Source organism: Protopterus annectens, chromosome 11.part0 (genome assembly GCF_019279795.1).
Source record: "Protopterus annectens isolate FY-2018-M chromosome 11.part0, PAN1.0, whole genome shotgun sequence".
Classification (NCBI taxonomy): Eukaryota; Metazoa; Chordata; order Ceratodontiformes; family Protopteridae; genus Protopterus; species Protopterus annectens.
The window spans coordinates 635,574,089-635,590,789 of record NC_056745.1 but is presented as its reverse complement, the minus strand read 5'-3'; the positions used below and the strand labels follow the sequence as shown (position 1 = coordinate 635,590,789).

The following is a 16,701-nucleotide window of genomic DNA, read 5'->3' as shown; positions in this document are numbered from 1 at the left end:
ATCCGACCATGCCCTCAGTGCGTCGGACCCGATCTCGGAGCCTGGATCCGAGCCGGATCCGGGGATCAGTGCTCCTTGGCGCCGTCTGTGTCGGGCGCACTGTCGCCGGATCCGAGTGCTGGCGCCCGGCTCCGATCCACTCTTCGGATCGAGGGAGCGATTGTCGGATCCTTTGGTCGAGGTCGGCTCCTTCGGCTTTTGATGTAGTGGAGAGGGCTCTGTTGAGGTCTCCAGACCCCGGCACTTGCTTCGGCTCCGTCCGCTCCCTCTGCACTGGGCCAGGCTTCCACCATCCGGCCCTGGGACAGCCCGTTTCTGTGCCCCAAGTTGCTCCTATGGAGCAAATGGCTGCTGCGAGGACTCCTCTGACAGCCCCCAGAGGAGGCTCCTCGCAAGCATACGTCTAAGGAGGCACATTGACTCCCTGAGTCTCTCACTGAAGACACGGACTTGGAGGAAGGGAAGGCTCCCCACGGTCACCCCGAGGATGTCTCCTTGGAGACATCATGGAAATGTCCGTATCAGGGGGTGGTCTGCCCCAAGTCTTCCTCGGACGAGTCCGTGTTCTTGGAGGCATTCAAGCGGGCCCGTCTACCTCTTGGGTGTCCCCCTGCCGACCCCTGGTGGACCTTATTACCACCAGGGCGTGGAAGGAACCGGACACCGTGGAGCCAATTCCCAAAAGACCTGACAAAATCCTTAGCCCGCCTTCTGACAGGACCCATTGGAGTAAGGGGCCTCCTGTAGATGCCATGTTGATGGCGGCCACAAAGAGGGAACTGGCTCAGGAGAGTCCCTCAGTCCACCCACCGAGCAAGGAGTCTCGGATGATGGACCGCTTGGGGAAGCGGATGTTCAGTTCGGCGACCTTTCGGTGAGGGCTGAACTATTTGGCACATGTTATTCGGATGCAGCGAGACCTTATTAAGGAGTACGCTGCATGCCCGGCTGAGTCCATTTCGGAGGAGGACAGAGCTCTGCACTCCACCAAAATGGCCACTCTAAGGTCAGTCACGAATACTTCTATGCGGCTACTCTCCCATGCTACGGAGGGCGCCGCTAGAGCTGCGGGGACAGGACTGGTCACTAGGCGTCAGGCCTGGCTCCGCCACTGCGATTTCTCTGAGCCCTTCAAGGCGTCGTTTGCGAACGCCCCCTTTGATGGTTCTGCTCTGTTTGGCAAGACCGTTCGAGACGTTGACCCAGAGCGAGAAGGACGGGAAGACGCTGTCTGCCGTCGGAATCCGCTTCTCTGCACCCCAGAGGCCCTATTCTAGGAACCAAAAGGGTCAGAAGAAGATGTGGTTCGAAGTCGCAGCAGTCCCAGCCTGCTCCGGACAACCAGTCCTTCCGTGGCAGAGGAGGACAAGGAGGACGCCGCCCTAGAGGCAGAGGGGCTCCCAGAAACTTCGGGTCCAGGGAACCTTTCTCTGAACGGCCCGCAGCAGCCCTGAGGGGCTGCCCGACTGCTCTACTCTGGAGGCAGTCGGGGCGTTCGGGGCACCTAGCGGCATGGGAGTCCATAACATCGGACCGCTGGGTTCTCCAAATCATATCCAGGGATATCACATTCCTTTCCTTCACCTTCCAAAGATGCAGTCCCTCCCAGGCGTACCACCCGGTCAAAGGGAGGCCGCTTTAGCAGAAATTGGCCATCTGCTAGAGAAAAGAGCCATCCAGCCCGTTCCCCAGACCAGATCGGATCAGGGTTCTACTCAGGTTCTTTTTAGTGCCAAAAGGCGGGGAACTAAGACCAATCCTAGACCTCTCTCTCCTGAATCTGGCAGTCCCCAAAGAAAAATTCGAATGGTCACTCTACAATCTATTCTCCCCTTCTGGGAGAATGCCACTGGATGTGCTCGATAGATCTCAAGGACGCGTACTACCACATCCTAATGGACAGGCGCTCAGGAGGTTTCTCCGCTTCCGGCTGGGAGCCAGTCACTACCAATTCGGGTCCTTCCCTTTGGTCTCACCACAGCCCCAGGGTGTTTACCAAAGTACTAGCAGTGGTAGCGGCCCACCTGAGGCTTCAGGGGTGCAGGTCTTTCCCTACCTGGACGACTGGCTCCTTACCGCCCCAACAAGGCATCTACTTCTCTCGTGAGACTCCTTTCTCCATCTTGCTCCATTTCTGGGCATCACAATAAATACAAACAAGTCCAACCTGGCACCCACTCAGCTCTTAGATTTCATAGGGGCCAGACTAGACACAAGGAGTTTACGAGCCTTCCTCACTGCGGACAGAGTTCTAAATCTGCAGCTCCAGGTGCGGGCCATTCTCCATTCATGTTCTGTTCCAGCGGAGTTGGTCCTGAGGGCTCTAGGGTCCATGGCTCGTCGATAGCACTTCTTCCTCTTGCCAGGCTCAATATGCATTCTACAGTGGACGCTCTTAGTACAGTGGTCATACCTTGCTCTCCCCATGCATCATCCCATAGCGATCAGCAAGGCTTGCAAGCGGTCCCTCTTGTGGTGGCTCCACTCCCGGATCTCCACGAGGTCGCCCATTTTGTGCTTCTCCCCTCTCGCCACGGTGACCACGGACGCCTCCGCCTCGGGTGGGGGCACTTTGGGCGGACAGTCCAAGGCACGTGGAGCGATTCAGAGACCTTACTGCATATCAATGTTCTAGAGATGAGAGCAGTGCTCTTAGCGTTGCTAGCACTTCAGGACTTTCTTCCCTTGGGAACAATTGCGATTCAATCGGACAATATGTCTGTTGTCTGGTACATCAACAAGCAAGGGGAACAAGGTCTTACCCTCTTTGTCGAGAGGCCATGAGAGTTTGGGAATGGGCAACCTCCACCAATCGCTTTCTCTTAGCAACGCACATTCGGTCGGTCCAACATCCTAGCGGACAAGCTCAGTCGCACCATTCTGACCCCTTACGAGTGGTCTCTCAATTGTCAAGTAGCGGAGCATATTCGCACGGTGGGGAACCCCTTCATGCGATCTTTTTGCTTCTCCCTCAAACACCAAGTGCGACAGTTTTTTCGCTCTAATACCTCCTCCCGGAGGTACCCCAAGAGGCGCTCTGGTGCATGCTTGGCCACCCGGTCTTCTGTATGCCTATCCACCCTTGCCTCTGATGCTGCAAGTTCTTCAGAAAGCCTCTCGGGTGGGTTGCAGAATGATTCTCATTGCTCCATTCTGGCCTCGACAGATCTGGTTCCCCTTCCTAAGGTCTCACTCGGTGAATCCTCCTTGGATTCTAGATCCCATCCCGGATCTGATATCCCATCCTTCCTGCATTCCTCCTCCGAACCTGGACAACCTGAAGCTGACGCTTGGCTGCTCCAGTTCCACTCTTGATAAGGACTCGGTATTTCTTCACGGTAAAGGCTATTTTGGTGGCGGCTCATAAACCAGCCACTAGAAAGGTTTACGAAGCAAATGGAAACGTTTCTCTGTGTGGCGGGCGGCAAGGCCTAGATCCCTTCACGGTTCCTCTCCCTGTAGTGCTTGATTTTCTAACCTCTCTCTTTAATGATGGTGCCAGCAGTTCCACAGTCAAAGTTCAACTGGCGGCAATTTCTCACTATCACATTGGTCAAGAGTCTAATCCTCTTATGTCAGCCAAATTGTGCAAAACCTTTCTTAAAGGTACTTTCCTTCTCAGGCCCCCTATTAAGCAAGCAGTTCCTCCTTGGGACCTTTCTCTGGTCCTACAGGCCTTGACCGCTCCCCCTTTCGAGCCCGCGGCTACAGTGGACCTCAAATTCTTGTCTTACAAGACAGCCTTTTTGGTAGCCATTACATCAGCCAAGAGAGTTTCTGAACTTCAAGCTTTATCAGCTAAACCTCCTTACTTGGTTTTATCCGGACCGTGTCTCCCTCAGGACCAACCCGTCCTTCCTTCCTAAAATCGCTTCTGAAGCAAACATCAATCAATCTATTAACCTCCCTGTTTTCTTCCTAAGTATGAAAACAAAGGTGAATATAGGCTACACTCACTAGATGTTCACAGGCAACTAAGATTTTATCTCAACAGGACAGCTGGTCATAGGCAATCCGACCAGCTGTTTATTTCCTTTGCAAAATTCAATTTGGGCAAGCCAATTTCCAAAGTTTCTCTGTCCCGCTGGATTTCACAGTGCATTTTATTGGCTTATCAAGCGTCAGGAAGGCCGCACGGAGGGTGTTCATGCCCATTCAACCCGGTCAGTATCTACCTCAGCAGCCTTCAAGGCTAGGATTCCTCTGGATGATATTTGTGCAGCAGCTACATGGGCTTCGTCTCATACATTTATTTCTCACTATAAGTTGGATCTTGCATCCAGGGGTAGAGCATCCTTTGGCTCCGGGGTGCTCCGGAATATCCTTCCATGATGGCCGCCCAAGATTCAGGTAGCTGGGGACTCTGTCCCACAGGTTGCAGACAAATGAATATCCTACTTCAGATTTAGAAGTTATGTACTCACCATAACGTTCCATCTGAGTAGGTGTATTCATTTGTCTGCAACCATCCCGCCCTCCTATCCCCCTGGCCTTTCAGTTTCCTGCATATTACTGGTTACCCTTTTGAGGGTATTGTTGCTTTGGCAAACTCGATCTGAGGTCATGAGGGTAGAGCAGGGCATTATGGGTGAGGGGAGGAGCTGAGAGCTTGGATCCATAGCTGGAAACTATGCGGGTTCGGATCCGATATCGGATCCATAACCCACAGGTTGCAGACAAATGAATACACCTACTCAGATGGAACGTTATGGTGAGTACATAACTTCTAATTCCACTGTTCTCAAGAGTCTGTTCCGTTAGGCCACCCGGGACAAGGTGCTAGGGACGCGGTCCCATCCAGCAAGAATGAAGGCGAGATAGACAACTTAACATATAGAAGTTATGTTCTTACCATAACGTTCCATGTTAGTTGTCTTCTTCTCGCCTTCTTTCTTGCGTCCCACCCTCCTTCCCCCTGGCCTGGACAGACCTAGAGGAGTTTGATTGTGACCTCTCTTTCTACCACCTCTTTGCTATAGGTATATGCTCTGCTGTGCATATTTTCCTAGATCAGGCTTTAGGTCACCTTTCCTCTTCCCCTTGTTTATAGAGGTGGATTCTTTTTCCAGTTTTTTCTGGTTATATTATTAGCTGGGCCTAGCTCACAAACGAGATCTGAGGTAATTCTCGCCTAGCATTGTGGGATATAAGGGGAGCCTCGAGCCGGTGGAACCAACTCTCGAGCTTTAGAGTGGCAGTCGGGCGAGGTCGGCTCGAACCCATCCAGCAAGAAAGAAGGCGAAGAAGACAACTAACATGGAGCGTTATGGTAAGAACATAACTTCTATTTTTGTGCTGTTCTTTATTAAAAATGTTATAGAACACCACCTTTGTTGACTGTTGTACATGTTCAGTTAATATAAACAGTCTGTTGCTTACATGCAAGGTTTACCGATCCTTATGAATTCAAATGAGTTAAATGCTATTTCAGTATCTTGTGTTGTTTCATTTTATCGAACTTGTAGAACTGTGCTTCACTTGGAAGTTTCATAATATGGAAGAACTGCAGGAAAAATGAAGTAAAATAATGTATTTACTACTGTAACAGTTTGTAGTAACTTAGGTTGCATTTTTTTTTTTTTTTTTTTTTTAAGATCCGAGTTTGAGAACCAAATGACTCGATTGAAAGTTCAGCTAGACTACAACCAAGATCAGCTGGAAAAAGAAAGAATTAAAATTCAAAAATTGGAAGATAGTCTTCAAAAAGATGAGGAGGAGGTTGCTAACTTAAAGAAGGTATTTAACTACCTACAGGAAATGATTGTCTGAAACAACTTCTTGTGATACAGTGCCTTCACTTATGGCATATTTGTTTAGGAAAACAGGCTTCTGTGTAAAAAAGGTTATTTGGTGATTTTTTTTTGAATGATTTTGATGTTCAGGTTGACAGACAGAGTTTGAGAACTAGGAATGATTTTAAGGGTAACTTGTTTTACAGTGCAGCTGAGTGACTTGTTTAAAGTTACCAGATCTATAAATGGGAGCTGATGACATTGAAACTTTCGTATAGAACTTTTAGCCACCCCATATGTTCATTCAGCCTATGCTATTTGGGTATTATCCCAGCACTGGCCAGTTTCCCAAAACTTTGGGTACTTTTTCATGTGCGTCTGCTTCCAGGAGTGCTCAAGGTCCTTCCTATAAAAAACAATTGGAGTGTTAAATTATTTCAGAGTTTTTTTTTTTTTTGCCACCAAAGCAAGAGCTTCAATGACAGGCCCAGTGAAGTCTGTCTGTTGTTTAGTGATCTTTCCATGGCTAGGCAAGATAGGTTCCCTTTGGGAAAGTCTTCCTTTTATATTATTTTCTGCCTCAAAGTTACACTGTTCTTGTCAGTTTTATTACTTCTACTTAGAAACAATGTGTCTTGGGCTGTTATTGCACTGGAACACCAGAGTTATGTCTACTGCAAACTTTTTACATGAAACGTTTACTTTTTGACTAAAAGCTTATGGTTTTTTTAATGTTTTGTATGTTGGGACAGAATTTTCCATTTGTTAGCGACTTTCAGTGGATTACGTATGGCAGAACCACTTGTTCTCTGCTGTTCTCCATACCGATGACTCTAGGCTTCACTAGCCATGCTTCAGACTTCTTTTCTGACTTACCGATGTAGCAGTAGGAAGCTTCTGTGGTTGTTCCTTTTCCAGCAGAGAAAAAAAATTAAGGAGTGTTCATGGATTAGTCCAGCTCCAAGTTTCCCTCAGCTGTTAGTGGGTGACTATGCTATGGCAAATAATTGCTCCTCAGATCGCCCGTCTTGTTCTCCCTCTTGGTGTAGTTTTCCAGCTGGCAAATGCTAGGGGGTCAACTACATCTTTTGTCATTGTCTAGGGAAGGAGTAGGTGAAGGGTCTTTGCTTGGCAGGGATGGTTCTATTGTGCCTATGTGACAGACATTGTAAAGGAAGTATGTGCTTAATGAGAAAAAAAATTCCAATCACCGACTTTCTTATCAGTGAACAAAGCTGATTTACAGGGATTTGCCAAGGAACAGATTACTGCTTTTTTGTCATCTTCAAAACGTAGTGAGTGAAAAAGGAAAATAATTCCTTCTCATTCTGAAAAGAATTTTCTAGTCAGAAGATTGATCAGTGCAGTGTGAAGGGTCTTCCTCAGGAGTTTCTTCTCAGTCTGAACATTCTAATTCTTAAAAAACTGAAAGACCCAGTCAAGCTGGTCTTTACTATAGCAATAACCCACGCCTGGGTGTGGGTAATGCTGGATTTACCCACAGTTGGTGTGGTTTGGTCACGAGGGCGAAGCCAAACAAAGCCAACCGTGGGTAAATCCAGCATTACCCACACCCAGAAGTGGATTATTGCTATTTTTTATTTATTTTTTATTTTATTTTACATTTGTTTACCGGGCTAGTCTAGCTGGATTAATGTCCATTTCCAGTAGAGGCCGAGGAGAAAAACTCCACTATAAGCACTAACAGTACATAAAGACTAAAAATACACAATATGAAGGATACAAGATATACTTATTAAACAGTGTCATATAAAGTTTGACAAAATCCATAAGTTATTCAGTAGATAGTACCATAGATAGTATCGGGAAAAACATTTTCAGCTCTGTCCTTACAGGGAGAGGCACAGGGTTTAAGGAAGAAAAGAGAGTGAGTGGTGAGAAGTATAGCATAAAAGGATTAATCAGGATTGCTGCAGGGGCAAAACCAATGGATTTTTCAGATGTTTTCTGAGATTTTGTTTAAAAAGAGGGAGAGAGGGAAGTAAGGTAAGCTCTATAGGTAGTTGGTTCCATAGTTTACCTACAGTATTCGAGAACAAGAAATCACCTGCTTTGTTGTTGGACTTTGTTGTGGTTGCTTGAAGTTTGCTGGAGGAGCGTAGTGAGTCAAGGTTTTTGTAGGGGATGATGAGGTCAGAAAGTATAGGAGTATTGTTAGAATGGTAAAATAGCTTGTGGGCAATGGTAAATTGAGTATATGCCAGGAGATTATGCAATTCTAGCCAGCCTAGTTGCATTAGGGTCAGACAGTGATGGGTTCTAAAGGGATTACCAGTAGCAAAATGGGCAATACTATTGTAGGAGTAAGTTAGTTTGCTAAGGTTAGTTTTTTTTAGGTTAGAGTAAATGGGTGAGGCGTAAAGAAGTGTTGAGATTAAGTGTGAGTGAGCAATTTTGGTTCTAGATGATTGTGTTAGGAAGGGTTTGATTTTATATAAGGAGCCCAGTTTTCTGTTAAGAGATTTTATGGTGTTATTAACGTGGTTGTCAAAGTTAAGGTTGTTATCAATAGTTATTCCTAGCAGTTTGGTGGTGGGGTCTGGTGATATGAGGGGTACCGCTGGTAGAACTAATTGAGAAGTCTATTGGGAAGACTTACTGGTAGGAGTAAAGAGTAGGAGTTTTGTTTTCTTAGCATTAAGAAGGAGGCAACGCTTTAAGAACCAGGTCTCAATTGTATTAAATACCTTTTGAGTCAGAGAGAGTAGATTTGAGGGAAGTTAGCTGAGCATATGATTGTTGAATCGTCTGCATATTGTATGCAGGTAGCTTGAGGAATTGCTAAATGCAGGTCATTAATGAATATTGAAAAAAGGAGGGTTCCTAGAATGGAGCCCTGAGGGACTCCAAGGGTGACTGGCAGGAGGGATGAAATGTTCTGCTCCCAGAGGACTGCTTGTTGTCTATTGCTAAGGTAGGACTTGAACCATTGGACAGCGAGAGTATCGAGGGAAAGGGACTCTAGAATGTTAATTTGAAGGGTATGGTTAACCATATCAAAAGCTTTTGAGAGATCGACAAAGAGTGCAGATGAGAGGATATTATTGTTACGATTTTTATTAATGGTATCTGTGAAGGATAAGAGGGCGGTAGTGGTGCTATGAAATGGCCTAAAGCCATGTTGACAATTGGCGAAAATGTTATGTTGGGTTAAGTGGTCTAGAAGCTGGTAGTGAATACACTTCTCCATGATTTTAGCTAGGGGGGATAAAAGGGCTATAGGCCAATAGTTAGAGTAATCTTTTGAGCTGCCACCTTTATGTAGAGGTATGATATGAGAGATTTTCCAGATTTCTGGGATATATCCCTCTGTAATAGTTCTATTAATAAGGATGGATATTGGGTATGCAATAGCTTTGGCTGCTTTTTGTAGGTATTCAGATGGTAACTGGTCGGCAGAAGGAGTGCAGGGCTTAAGCTTTTGGATGAATTTGAGGATGAGATCTGTAGGGATGGGTTGTAATTTAAATGTTGGAAGAGGGCCAGGACTGATGGTATGAGATTTTGAGTTATCAGGGGTTAGTTGACTGGCAAGTGACTGTATGGTCTCAGTGAAGAAAGTATTGAAGGTATTTGCAATTTGGATGGAGGAATTATGATCAGATCCTAGTGGGGAAGGGGTACGAGAGTGGCCTGGGAGTAAGAGACGAGTGATTCCTGACCAGAATTTCTGTGAGTTGTTATGGTGAATGTCCTGTAAGTTACAGTAGTAGTTCTTTTTATCAGTAAGTATGGCCTTTTTAGTAATATTTCTAAGCTGCCTAAAGTTTTGTTGGTCAGAAAGAGTTTTGGAAGCTCTCCATTTAGCCCATAGTTTGTTTCTGAGTAACATTTTTTGTCTAGTTTCCTTAGTGAGCCATGGGGCTGGTTTGGTTTTCATTCTGATGGAGCGTTTTGGAGCATGCCTGTCAAGGATACTTAAGAATTTGGAGCTGAAGTATTTAGCAGCCTCATCAAGTGGCAGGATTTTTAAATCCTTCCAATCGCAGGCACTTAGTTCATTTTGAAATAGTACTTGGCTGAAGTATTTGTTGGTCCGTGATATCCTATATGTGAGGGGGTTAGAAAAATCATTTTTCTTCCTTATAATGTAGGTCAAACAGTGGTCACTTATGTCATCAGGCAGATTTCCAGTTGTGTAAGTTAATTTAAGATTGTTCGTAAGAATCCAATCTAAGGTTGTGTCTTTTTTATATGGTTTGTTGATTCTGGTAGTAGAAGTAATTGTTTGACTAAAGCCATGAAGATTTATATGAGTAGTGGGGTTTTCAGTATTTACAGTTTTCCAGTCGGTGTTGAAGTCACCTAATATAATTGTAAAATACTATTATACAATGACATTATTTAAGAAAAAAAAATTACTTTCTTAAATAATGGCATTGTATAATGCCTCCTTGCTGCCCTTCCGCAGCTGTCTGGTATTCTCTGGCAGTTCTGATGTACTGCGCATGCGTTTGCCTACGCAGTACATCAGAGTTGTGGGCAAAAGCAACGGAGAAAGCAAGATCTCCGTTGCTTTTTACTGTTTCGCTATGTTAAATGGGTTTAACATAGCAATTCAGCTTTAAAAAGCAGCGGAGAATCCCGTTGCTTATTTTAAAGCTGTCTCGCTATGTTAAACCCATTTAACATAGCGAGCCAATTTAAAAAGCAACGGAGAAAGCAAGATCTCCGTTGCTTTTTACTATCTCGCTATGTTAAAGGAGTTTAACATAGCGGGACAGTTTTAAAAAGCAACGGAGATCTCCGTTGCTTTTAAACTGTCCTAATGTTAAACTCCTTTAACATAGCGAGACAGTGTTTTAAAGACTTATACTAATGGAAAAAGTCTGGGCGACGGACCTTTTTCCATTAGTATAAGATGATTTACAAAGGTGCACACTGACCAATCAGCGTGCGTTTTGGAATATTAATGGGGGGGGGGTCATGGTATAATGTGTATTAACTTACTTCCTGTAGTGGAGATCCATGGTATAGATGCAAATGATCCTTTGAGGACATACATGTGTTTCAGCTTTATGGCTTTTGAATGACTATGACTTTTTACTTTTTAAGTCTTTATGGGTACATTCTACTTGAAAGTTTGTATGACCTTTTTCCCCTTCTGTTTGAATGTTATTTGTGATACTTTGCAAGCATCATAATGTTGATTTTCAGCTCTGTTTTCTAAAATACAGCCAAACAATTCACTTATGCTGTACTGACAGGGTAAAAAAAAGGTTGACGTGCATTTCTTCAGCTGGTGGAATTGGCTGCATTGGCCTGACTGTATAATACATTTGCAAGTTAATTCTTAGGATTCTAGTCTACACTGCATCGATGATGATCCCTTTCCCAGACTACACATGAGAAAAAATACAGTGGTATCTCATATCAGTCAAGACTCAGCATCTGCACTCTTTGTTACTTCAGATTCCAGTTGTGGGATTTGTAAAGATGGAGTCTGGATGGTGAGTAAGCCAGATAGCTTGCAGTCCAGGTCTTCAGTTTTCCCTTCCAACCCCCCACCCCCCCAAGTCAGTCACCACAGACACTTAAGACCTGGCATGGGATGCATTTTCAAAAGGGGTAAACATGTTGAGAGAGAGAGATGCTGTCATTAATGCTTTAAACTCTTTGAAACATCTTGGTCCCCTGGAATTATGTGAGTGTACACTTACAACACCACATTGAAATGGTACATAAACTGGGGGGAGGGGGTACCAGATCGTACCCTCTTTTCAGATTGGCTGTGATAGCCTGGGAAGTAGCAATTCAGCTCACTCTAACTGTTCAGGCTTCATACATTCCATCAGAGGAAAAGCTTACAGCAGACAAGTTTGACAAGACAAAGACAGACCGACCTCACGTATGGAAACTTCATTCTGGGGTCTTCCAAGAATTGATCAACTGTGAGGAACACCTCAAGTGCATCTGAGAACAAATCATACCTTTATGCCAAGAGTCACCTCAGAGTTTCCTTTAAGCAAGACCATTAATCTCTAGTCTGCATTCCCAATCTAAAGAACACAGGAGAAATAATGTTTTCGCTGTCTCGATGTAGCTGAACAGCAGATGTTATGGAGTCCAATCTCGCCTACATTCTTACCCATGGGTTCGGAGCCGAACCTCGACTCTGACTCAGCCATACTCTAGCTTGAATTCTTCAATTGGCTCGTGGCTAAGAGGTATCCCATGCTGCAATCGCCTATCCCCAGATCTCGTTTGCAGCTCATACAGCTCAGGCGTGGTCTTGCTCTTGGCTGTGGCTAAGCACAATTTTTCGATTTATATTTCAATATAGTAGCTCCAAAAGCTATTTGCATAGCTAGTGTGTGTGTTTTGCTTCTGCTGGTTGTCTGACCAGTTCTGTTGAACTTTTTTTGGTATCCCGTTTCTTTCTTTGGTGTTTACGGGTTAGGCCCATTTTAGTTAGAGGACTTAGTCCTCTCCTGTTTTTGTGTAGCAGACCTGTTAGCGGGTTTTTTGTTGTGTGACTGTTTTTGGTGCCCTTATTCCCTGGGCTAGGCCCGTTTAACTTAGAGGACCTAGTCCTCCCTGTGATTAACCCGCGGTCTCTAGGCCGTTTAAGTTAGAGGCTCTAGTTTCCAGCTCTGTCTTGGTTATTTTTGGTTTCTGTGGTGAAGGTGTCCTACTTTTTCCCTGTGTGTGTGTGTTCTTGCTATCAACATGTCCAAGGATTCTAAACACAGGCCTTCGGGCTTTAAAAAGTGTGTCAAATGTGATAATAAAATGTCTTTGACGGATGGGCACTCTGTGTGTGTGTGTGTGTATTGCTTGGAGGCTATTCATCTACAAGAATCCTGCTTGTTCTGTCACGCTTTCAGTCCCGTGTGCTGCAAGAGAGGAAGAACAAGCTTATTTTAAAGGGATTGCTGAAACCTTCCTTTGAAGAAGACTTGGAGAGATCTTCTAGTTCCAGATCCTCTCCTTCCAAACCAGACCAAAAAATTCTCTAAGAACGCTCTCCAGCTCCGTCAGTTCCCTCGGAGCCACCAGAGAAAATCACTAGGACTACAGTTACTTCTTGGCTCCACTGGCCGGGGCCGACAGAAGGCAGTGCATCTATGATGTCGACATCGGCCCAGTTAGTTATTGAAGCGGTGACAGATTTATCAGTTCGGAGCCAGTCTCCAGTTTTTCAACTGGTTTCTCTGACTCGCAGGTCTCCCTCTGCAGGGAGATCTAGATCCCCGACCATGTCCTCTAGGACCCTTTCCGATGACTATGTCGATAGAGTGGTGAGAAAACTGCTCCAGTCATCGGTGCTGGCTAAATTGCTTTCGGCTCCGGAGCCCTTCCTCCCTTCATCTTTGGCTGTTCCTCCTCTGAACCTTTCTTTGGAGCCGGAGCTGTTGGTTCCGTCGGACACTGCAAGGTTGGTTCCAGTAGCCCCTTTTGGCATCTCAGCTCCGATCTCCACTCTGACCCTGTCGGCGCCGTGCACAGGGTCCAGGATTCACAGTTCACCGGTCAGAACCGAGAGGGAGGTCTTGGGTCGATCTTCTTGACTCCAAGCCTTCCTCTCAGCACTCGGCTCGGGTGAGCGTGGACCCGATATCGGCTTCGGACCTCATCTCCTTGGCTCCAAGGGCTACTACCATATCTTCCATGGTCAGTTGACCTTCGGTGCCAGGGGGATCAGCTTTCGAGGTCGTGAGAAGTGTGCAGGCCAGTTTGTCAGCTGCATCTTATGGCACCGACACTCTTCCCCCTCCGTCACCGATATCAGTCTCAGATCACCCTCTATGTAGGGATAGCAGAGACCTAAGGCCTCAGGATACCTTTATGAGTGGTCCCCAGCTTTCTGAGGCCTCCCCAGATTTTTTGCTTAAGGAGCCCCCCAGAAAAAGAGTGTGCAAGAGGAAGCACATTGACTCTCAAGATGAGTCTCTCACGTCTGACACCGACCTCGAGGAGTCAGAGCGGTCCCCCAAGTCGTCTTCTGATGATATCTCTTTCTCAGATATCTTGGAAATATTGAGACAGAGAGGCGATTGGCCTTTCAAAGCCCCTTTGAGGAGGAGTCGGTGCTCATGAAGGCCTTTGGGTCCCAACCCTCCACCTCTTGGGTTTCTCCCCCATTGGAGCTCCTGGACCTCGTTTGTCGAAAAGTGTGATAAACTCCAGACACTATGGAACCGGTCCCTAGGAGACCCAACAAGTTTTTGTCCACTCCCCCTGATAAAGAATTTATTACAAAAGGCATTCCAGTAGATGCCATGGTGGTGGCAGCAGCCACTAAGAAGGAACTTGCAGAAACTTCATCTTCCGTTCATCCCCCTAACAAGGAGTCCAGGGCTATGGACAGGTATGGGAAGCGTGTGTTCTGTTCAGCGGCCTTTACACTGCGGTTACTGAACTATTTGTCGCATTTTACACGGCTCCAGAGATCTCCTAAAAGAGCTGGGAGATTCTCTACAGGGTAACGTTTCTGATGCTGTGGCTCAGGAGGTCAATGCTCAGATGTCTACCCTAAATTCTATTACCAACTTCTCCATGAGGCTGATCTCTTACACAGCCGATGGAGTGAGCAGGGCTGCGGGTTCCAGAGTCTCTCTTAGGAGACCCTCCTGGCTGCGCCTGTGCAACTTTGCGGATTCTTTCAAGTCTACCTTCACCAACGCCCCCCTTTGACAGTTCATCCTTATTTGGAACCAAGGTGAAAGACACTCTCACTAGGTGGAAGCAGGAAGGGAAAACCCTGTCTGCCGTGGGAGTCCGTTTTTCCATGCCTTTTAGACCTTATCCCAAGGGCTAGAAGGCTGGAAAAATGTGGTTCAGAAAGTCGCAGAGGTTTTTCACAATGCACAGAGTGATTCCCCCTCCAGAGGCAGAGGAGGGGGTGGAAATTCAGGTAGATGCCACCCTAGAGGCAGAGGAGGCCCGCATAACCAGGGAGACCGCAATTTCTTTCATGGTTCTCCCTACCAGTGCTCCTGAGGGTAGACCCGACTGTGCATCTTTGGAGCCAGTCGGGGTCGCGTCTCTATATCCATAAGCCTGGCGAGACATCACCCAAGACGAGTGGATATTAGAGATAATTTCCAGAGGTTATCATATTCCCTTTCTTTCTTATCCCCCTCCAAACAAAAGAATCCCAGACGTTCCACCCAGTCAAAGGGATTCCGCAACTTTAGAAGTACAAAAGTTGCTGTCAAAGGGAACCATCCAGCCTGTCCCCTCAGACCAAGTTGGATTAGGGCCTTACTCCAGATTCTTTTTGGTGCCTAAAAGAACAGGGGACCTGAGACCCATTTTGGATCTCAGTCGTTTGAACCTTCATGTAGAGAAGTCCAAGTTCCACATGGTCACGTTACAGTCAATTCTCCCATTATTAGGGAAAGATGTGTGGATGTGCTCCATCGACCTCAAGGATGCTTACTACCATATCAAAATGGACAGGGCATCCAGAAGTCCCCTACCGCTTCCAGCTGGGAGTCAGTCATTTTTAGTTTCGTGCCCTGCCTTTTGGTCTTACCACAGCCCCCAGGGTGTTCACCAAATGCATGGCAGTGGTAACGGCTCACTTGAGACGTCAGGGATTCCAAATATTTCCATACCTGGACGACTGGCTCCTGTCTGCCACCACCAGGCATCTACTGCTACAGACCAGGGACGCCCCTATTACACTGTGCCAAAGTCTGGGAATTACTTTGAATTGGGAAAAGTCTGCCTTGTTGCCCTCGCAGCATGTTACCTTTATCGGCGCCGAATTAGACATGGTGCTCATGAGGGTTTTCCTACCAGAAGAGAGAATTCAGGTTTTACAACAGCAGGTCTACGCTTTGCTACCACTGAAGAAGCTCAAGGAAAAATTGGGCCTCAGGTTGTTAGGGACCATGGCTGCCACGATTATGCTAGTTCCTCTTGCAAGACTATACATAGGTTCATAGGTTGGTACTAGGCGATCGGCCCTGGGGCCTATGCAAGCCTAGCCATAACAATTCCCTGGATATTTCTTACCACAGTATTTACTTCTCTGGGCCCCTGTCTAGCAGGGTTCTCTGGGCTCCTGTCTAGCAGAGACCACATGAGGCTTCTTCAGTGGCTACTTTTTGCCCAATGGTCTCTACAGCATCTCCTGCTCTCCCATCTTATTTTAATTACAGACAGGTGCAAGCAGGATCTGTGCTGGTGGCTTCAGACCAGCAGTCTCAACGCGGGTATTCCTTTTGTTCATCCTTCTCCGGTTGCCACGATGACCACGGATGCTTCCCAGATCAGATGGGGGGCATTATCTCGGCAGGACAGTCCTAGGCACGTGGCAAGAACATGAGATCCATTTGCATATCAATGTCTTAGAGATGAGAGCGGTGCTATTAGCATTGCAAGCACTTCAAGACTTTCTTCCTCATGGGATAAAATTGCAATCCACTCAGACAACATGTCAGTGGTATGGTATCTGAACAAACCGGGAGGAACCAGGTCGTATCCCCTTTGCAGAGAGGCACTTTGAGTGTGGCAGTGGGCAGTATCTTCCTGGCACTTTAATAGTGGCAACGCACATAATAGGGAAGTCCAACGTGATTGCTGACAGACTAAGCAGAGCTATTCTAATGCCTCATGAGTGGTCCCTGAGCGAACAAGTGGCGGAATGGATTTTCCTCAGATGGGATCAGCCTTGCTGCGATCTGTTTGCCAGCCCCCTCAATGCCAAATGCAGCAGCTACTTCACCCTTATCCTCCAGAAAGGGGAGGCACCCAGTGACGCTGTAGTTCACGACTGGCCCTCCGGGCTTCTCTATGCCTTCCCTCCAATCCCACTGATAACGAAGGTTATTCAGAAAGCACAATCCTTGGGAAGCAAAATGATACTTATTGCACCACACTGGCCTCGTCAGATCTGGTTTCCTTTTCTCCACCCCTATCTAATGAACGATCTATGGATTTTGGACCCAGAGCCAGATCTGTTGACTCATATGTCAGGGCAGTTCCATCTCTCCAA

At 46.4% G+C, this 16,701-nt stretch overlaps 1 protein-coding gene across 1 annotated transcript in view; it reads left to right on the top strand.

Moving 5' to 3' along the window:
* SMC1B (structural maintenance of chromosomes 1B) overlaps positions 1–16,701 on the top strand; it is a 3,759,116-nt gene that overhangs the window by 3,723,149 nt on the left and 19,266 nt on the right. Inside the window, exon 17 of the mRNA XM_044087233.1 lies at positions 5,595–5,736. Coding sequence (XP_043943168.1) covers positions 5,595–5,736 — 142 coding nt within the window. The remainder of the gene's footprint in view (positions 1–5,594; positions 5,737–16,701) is intronic.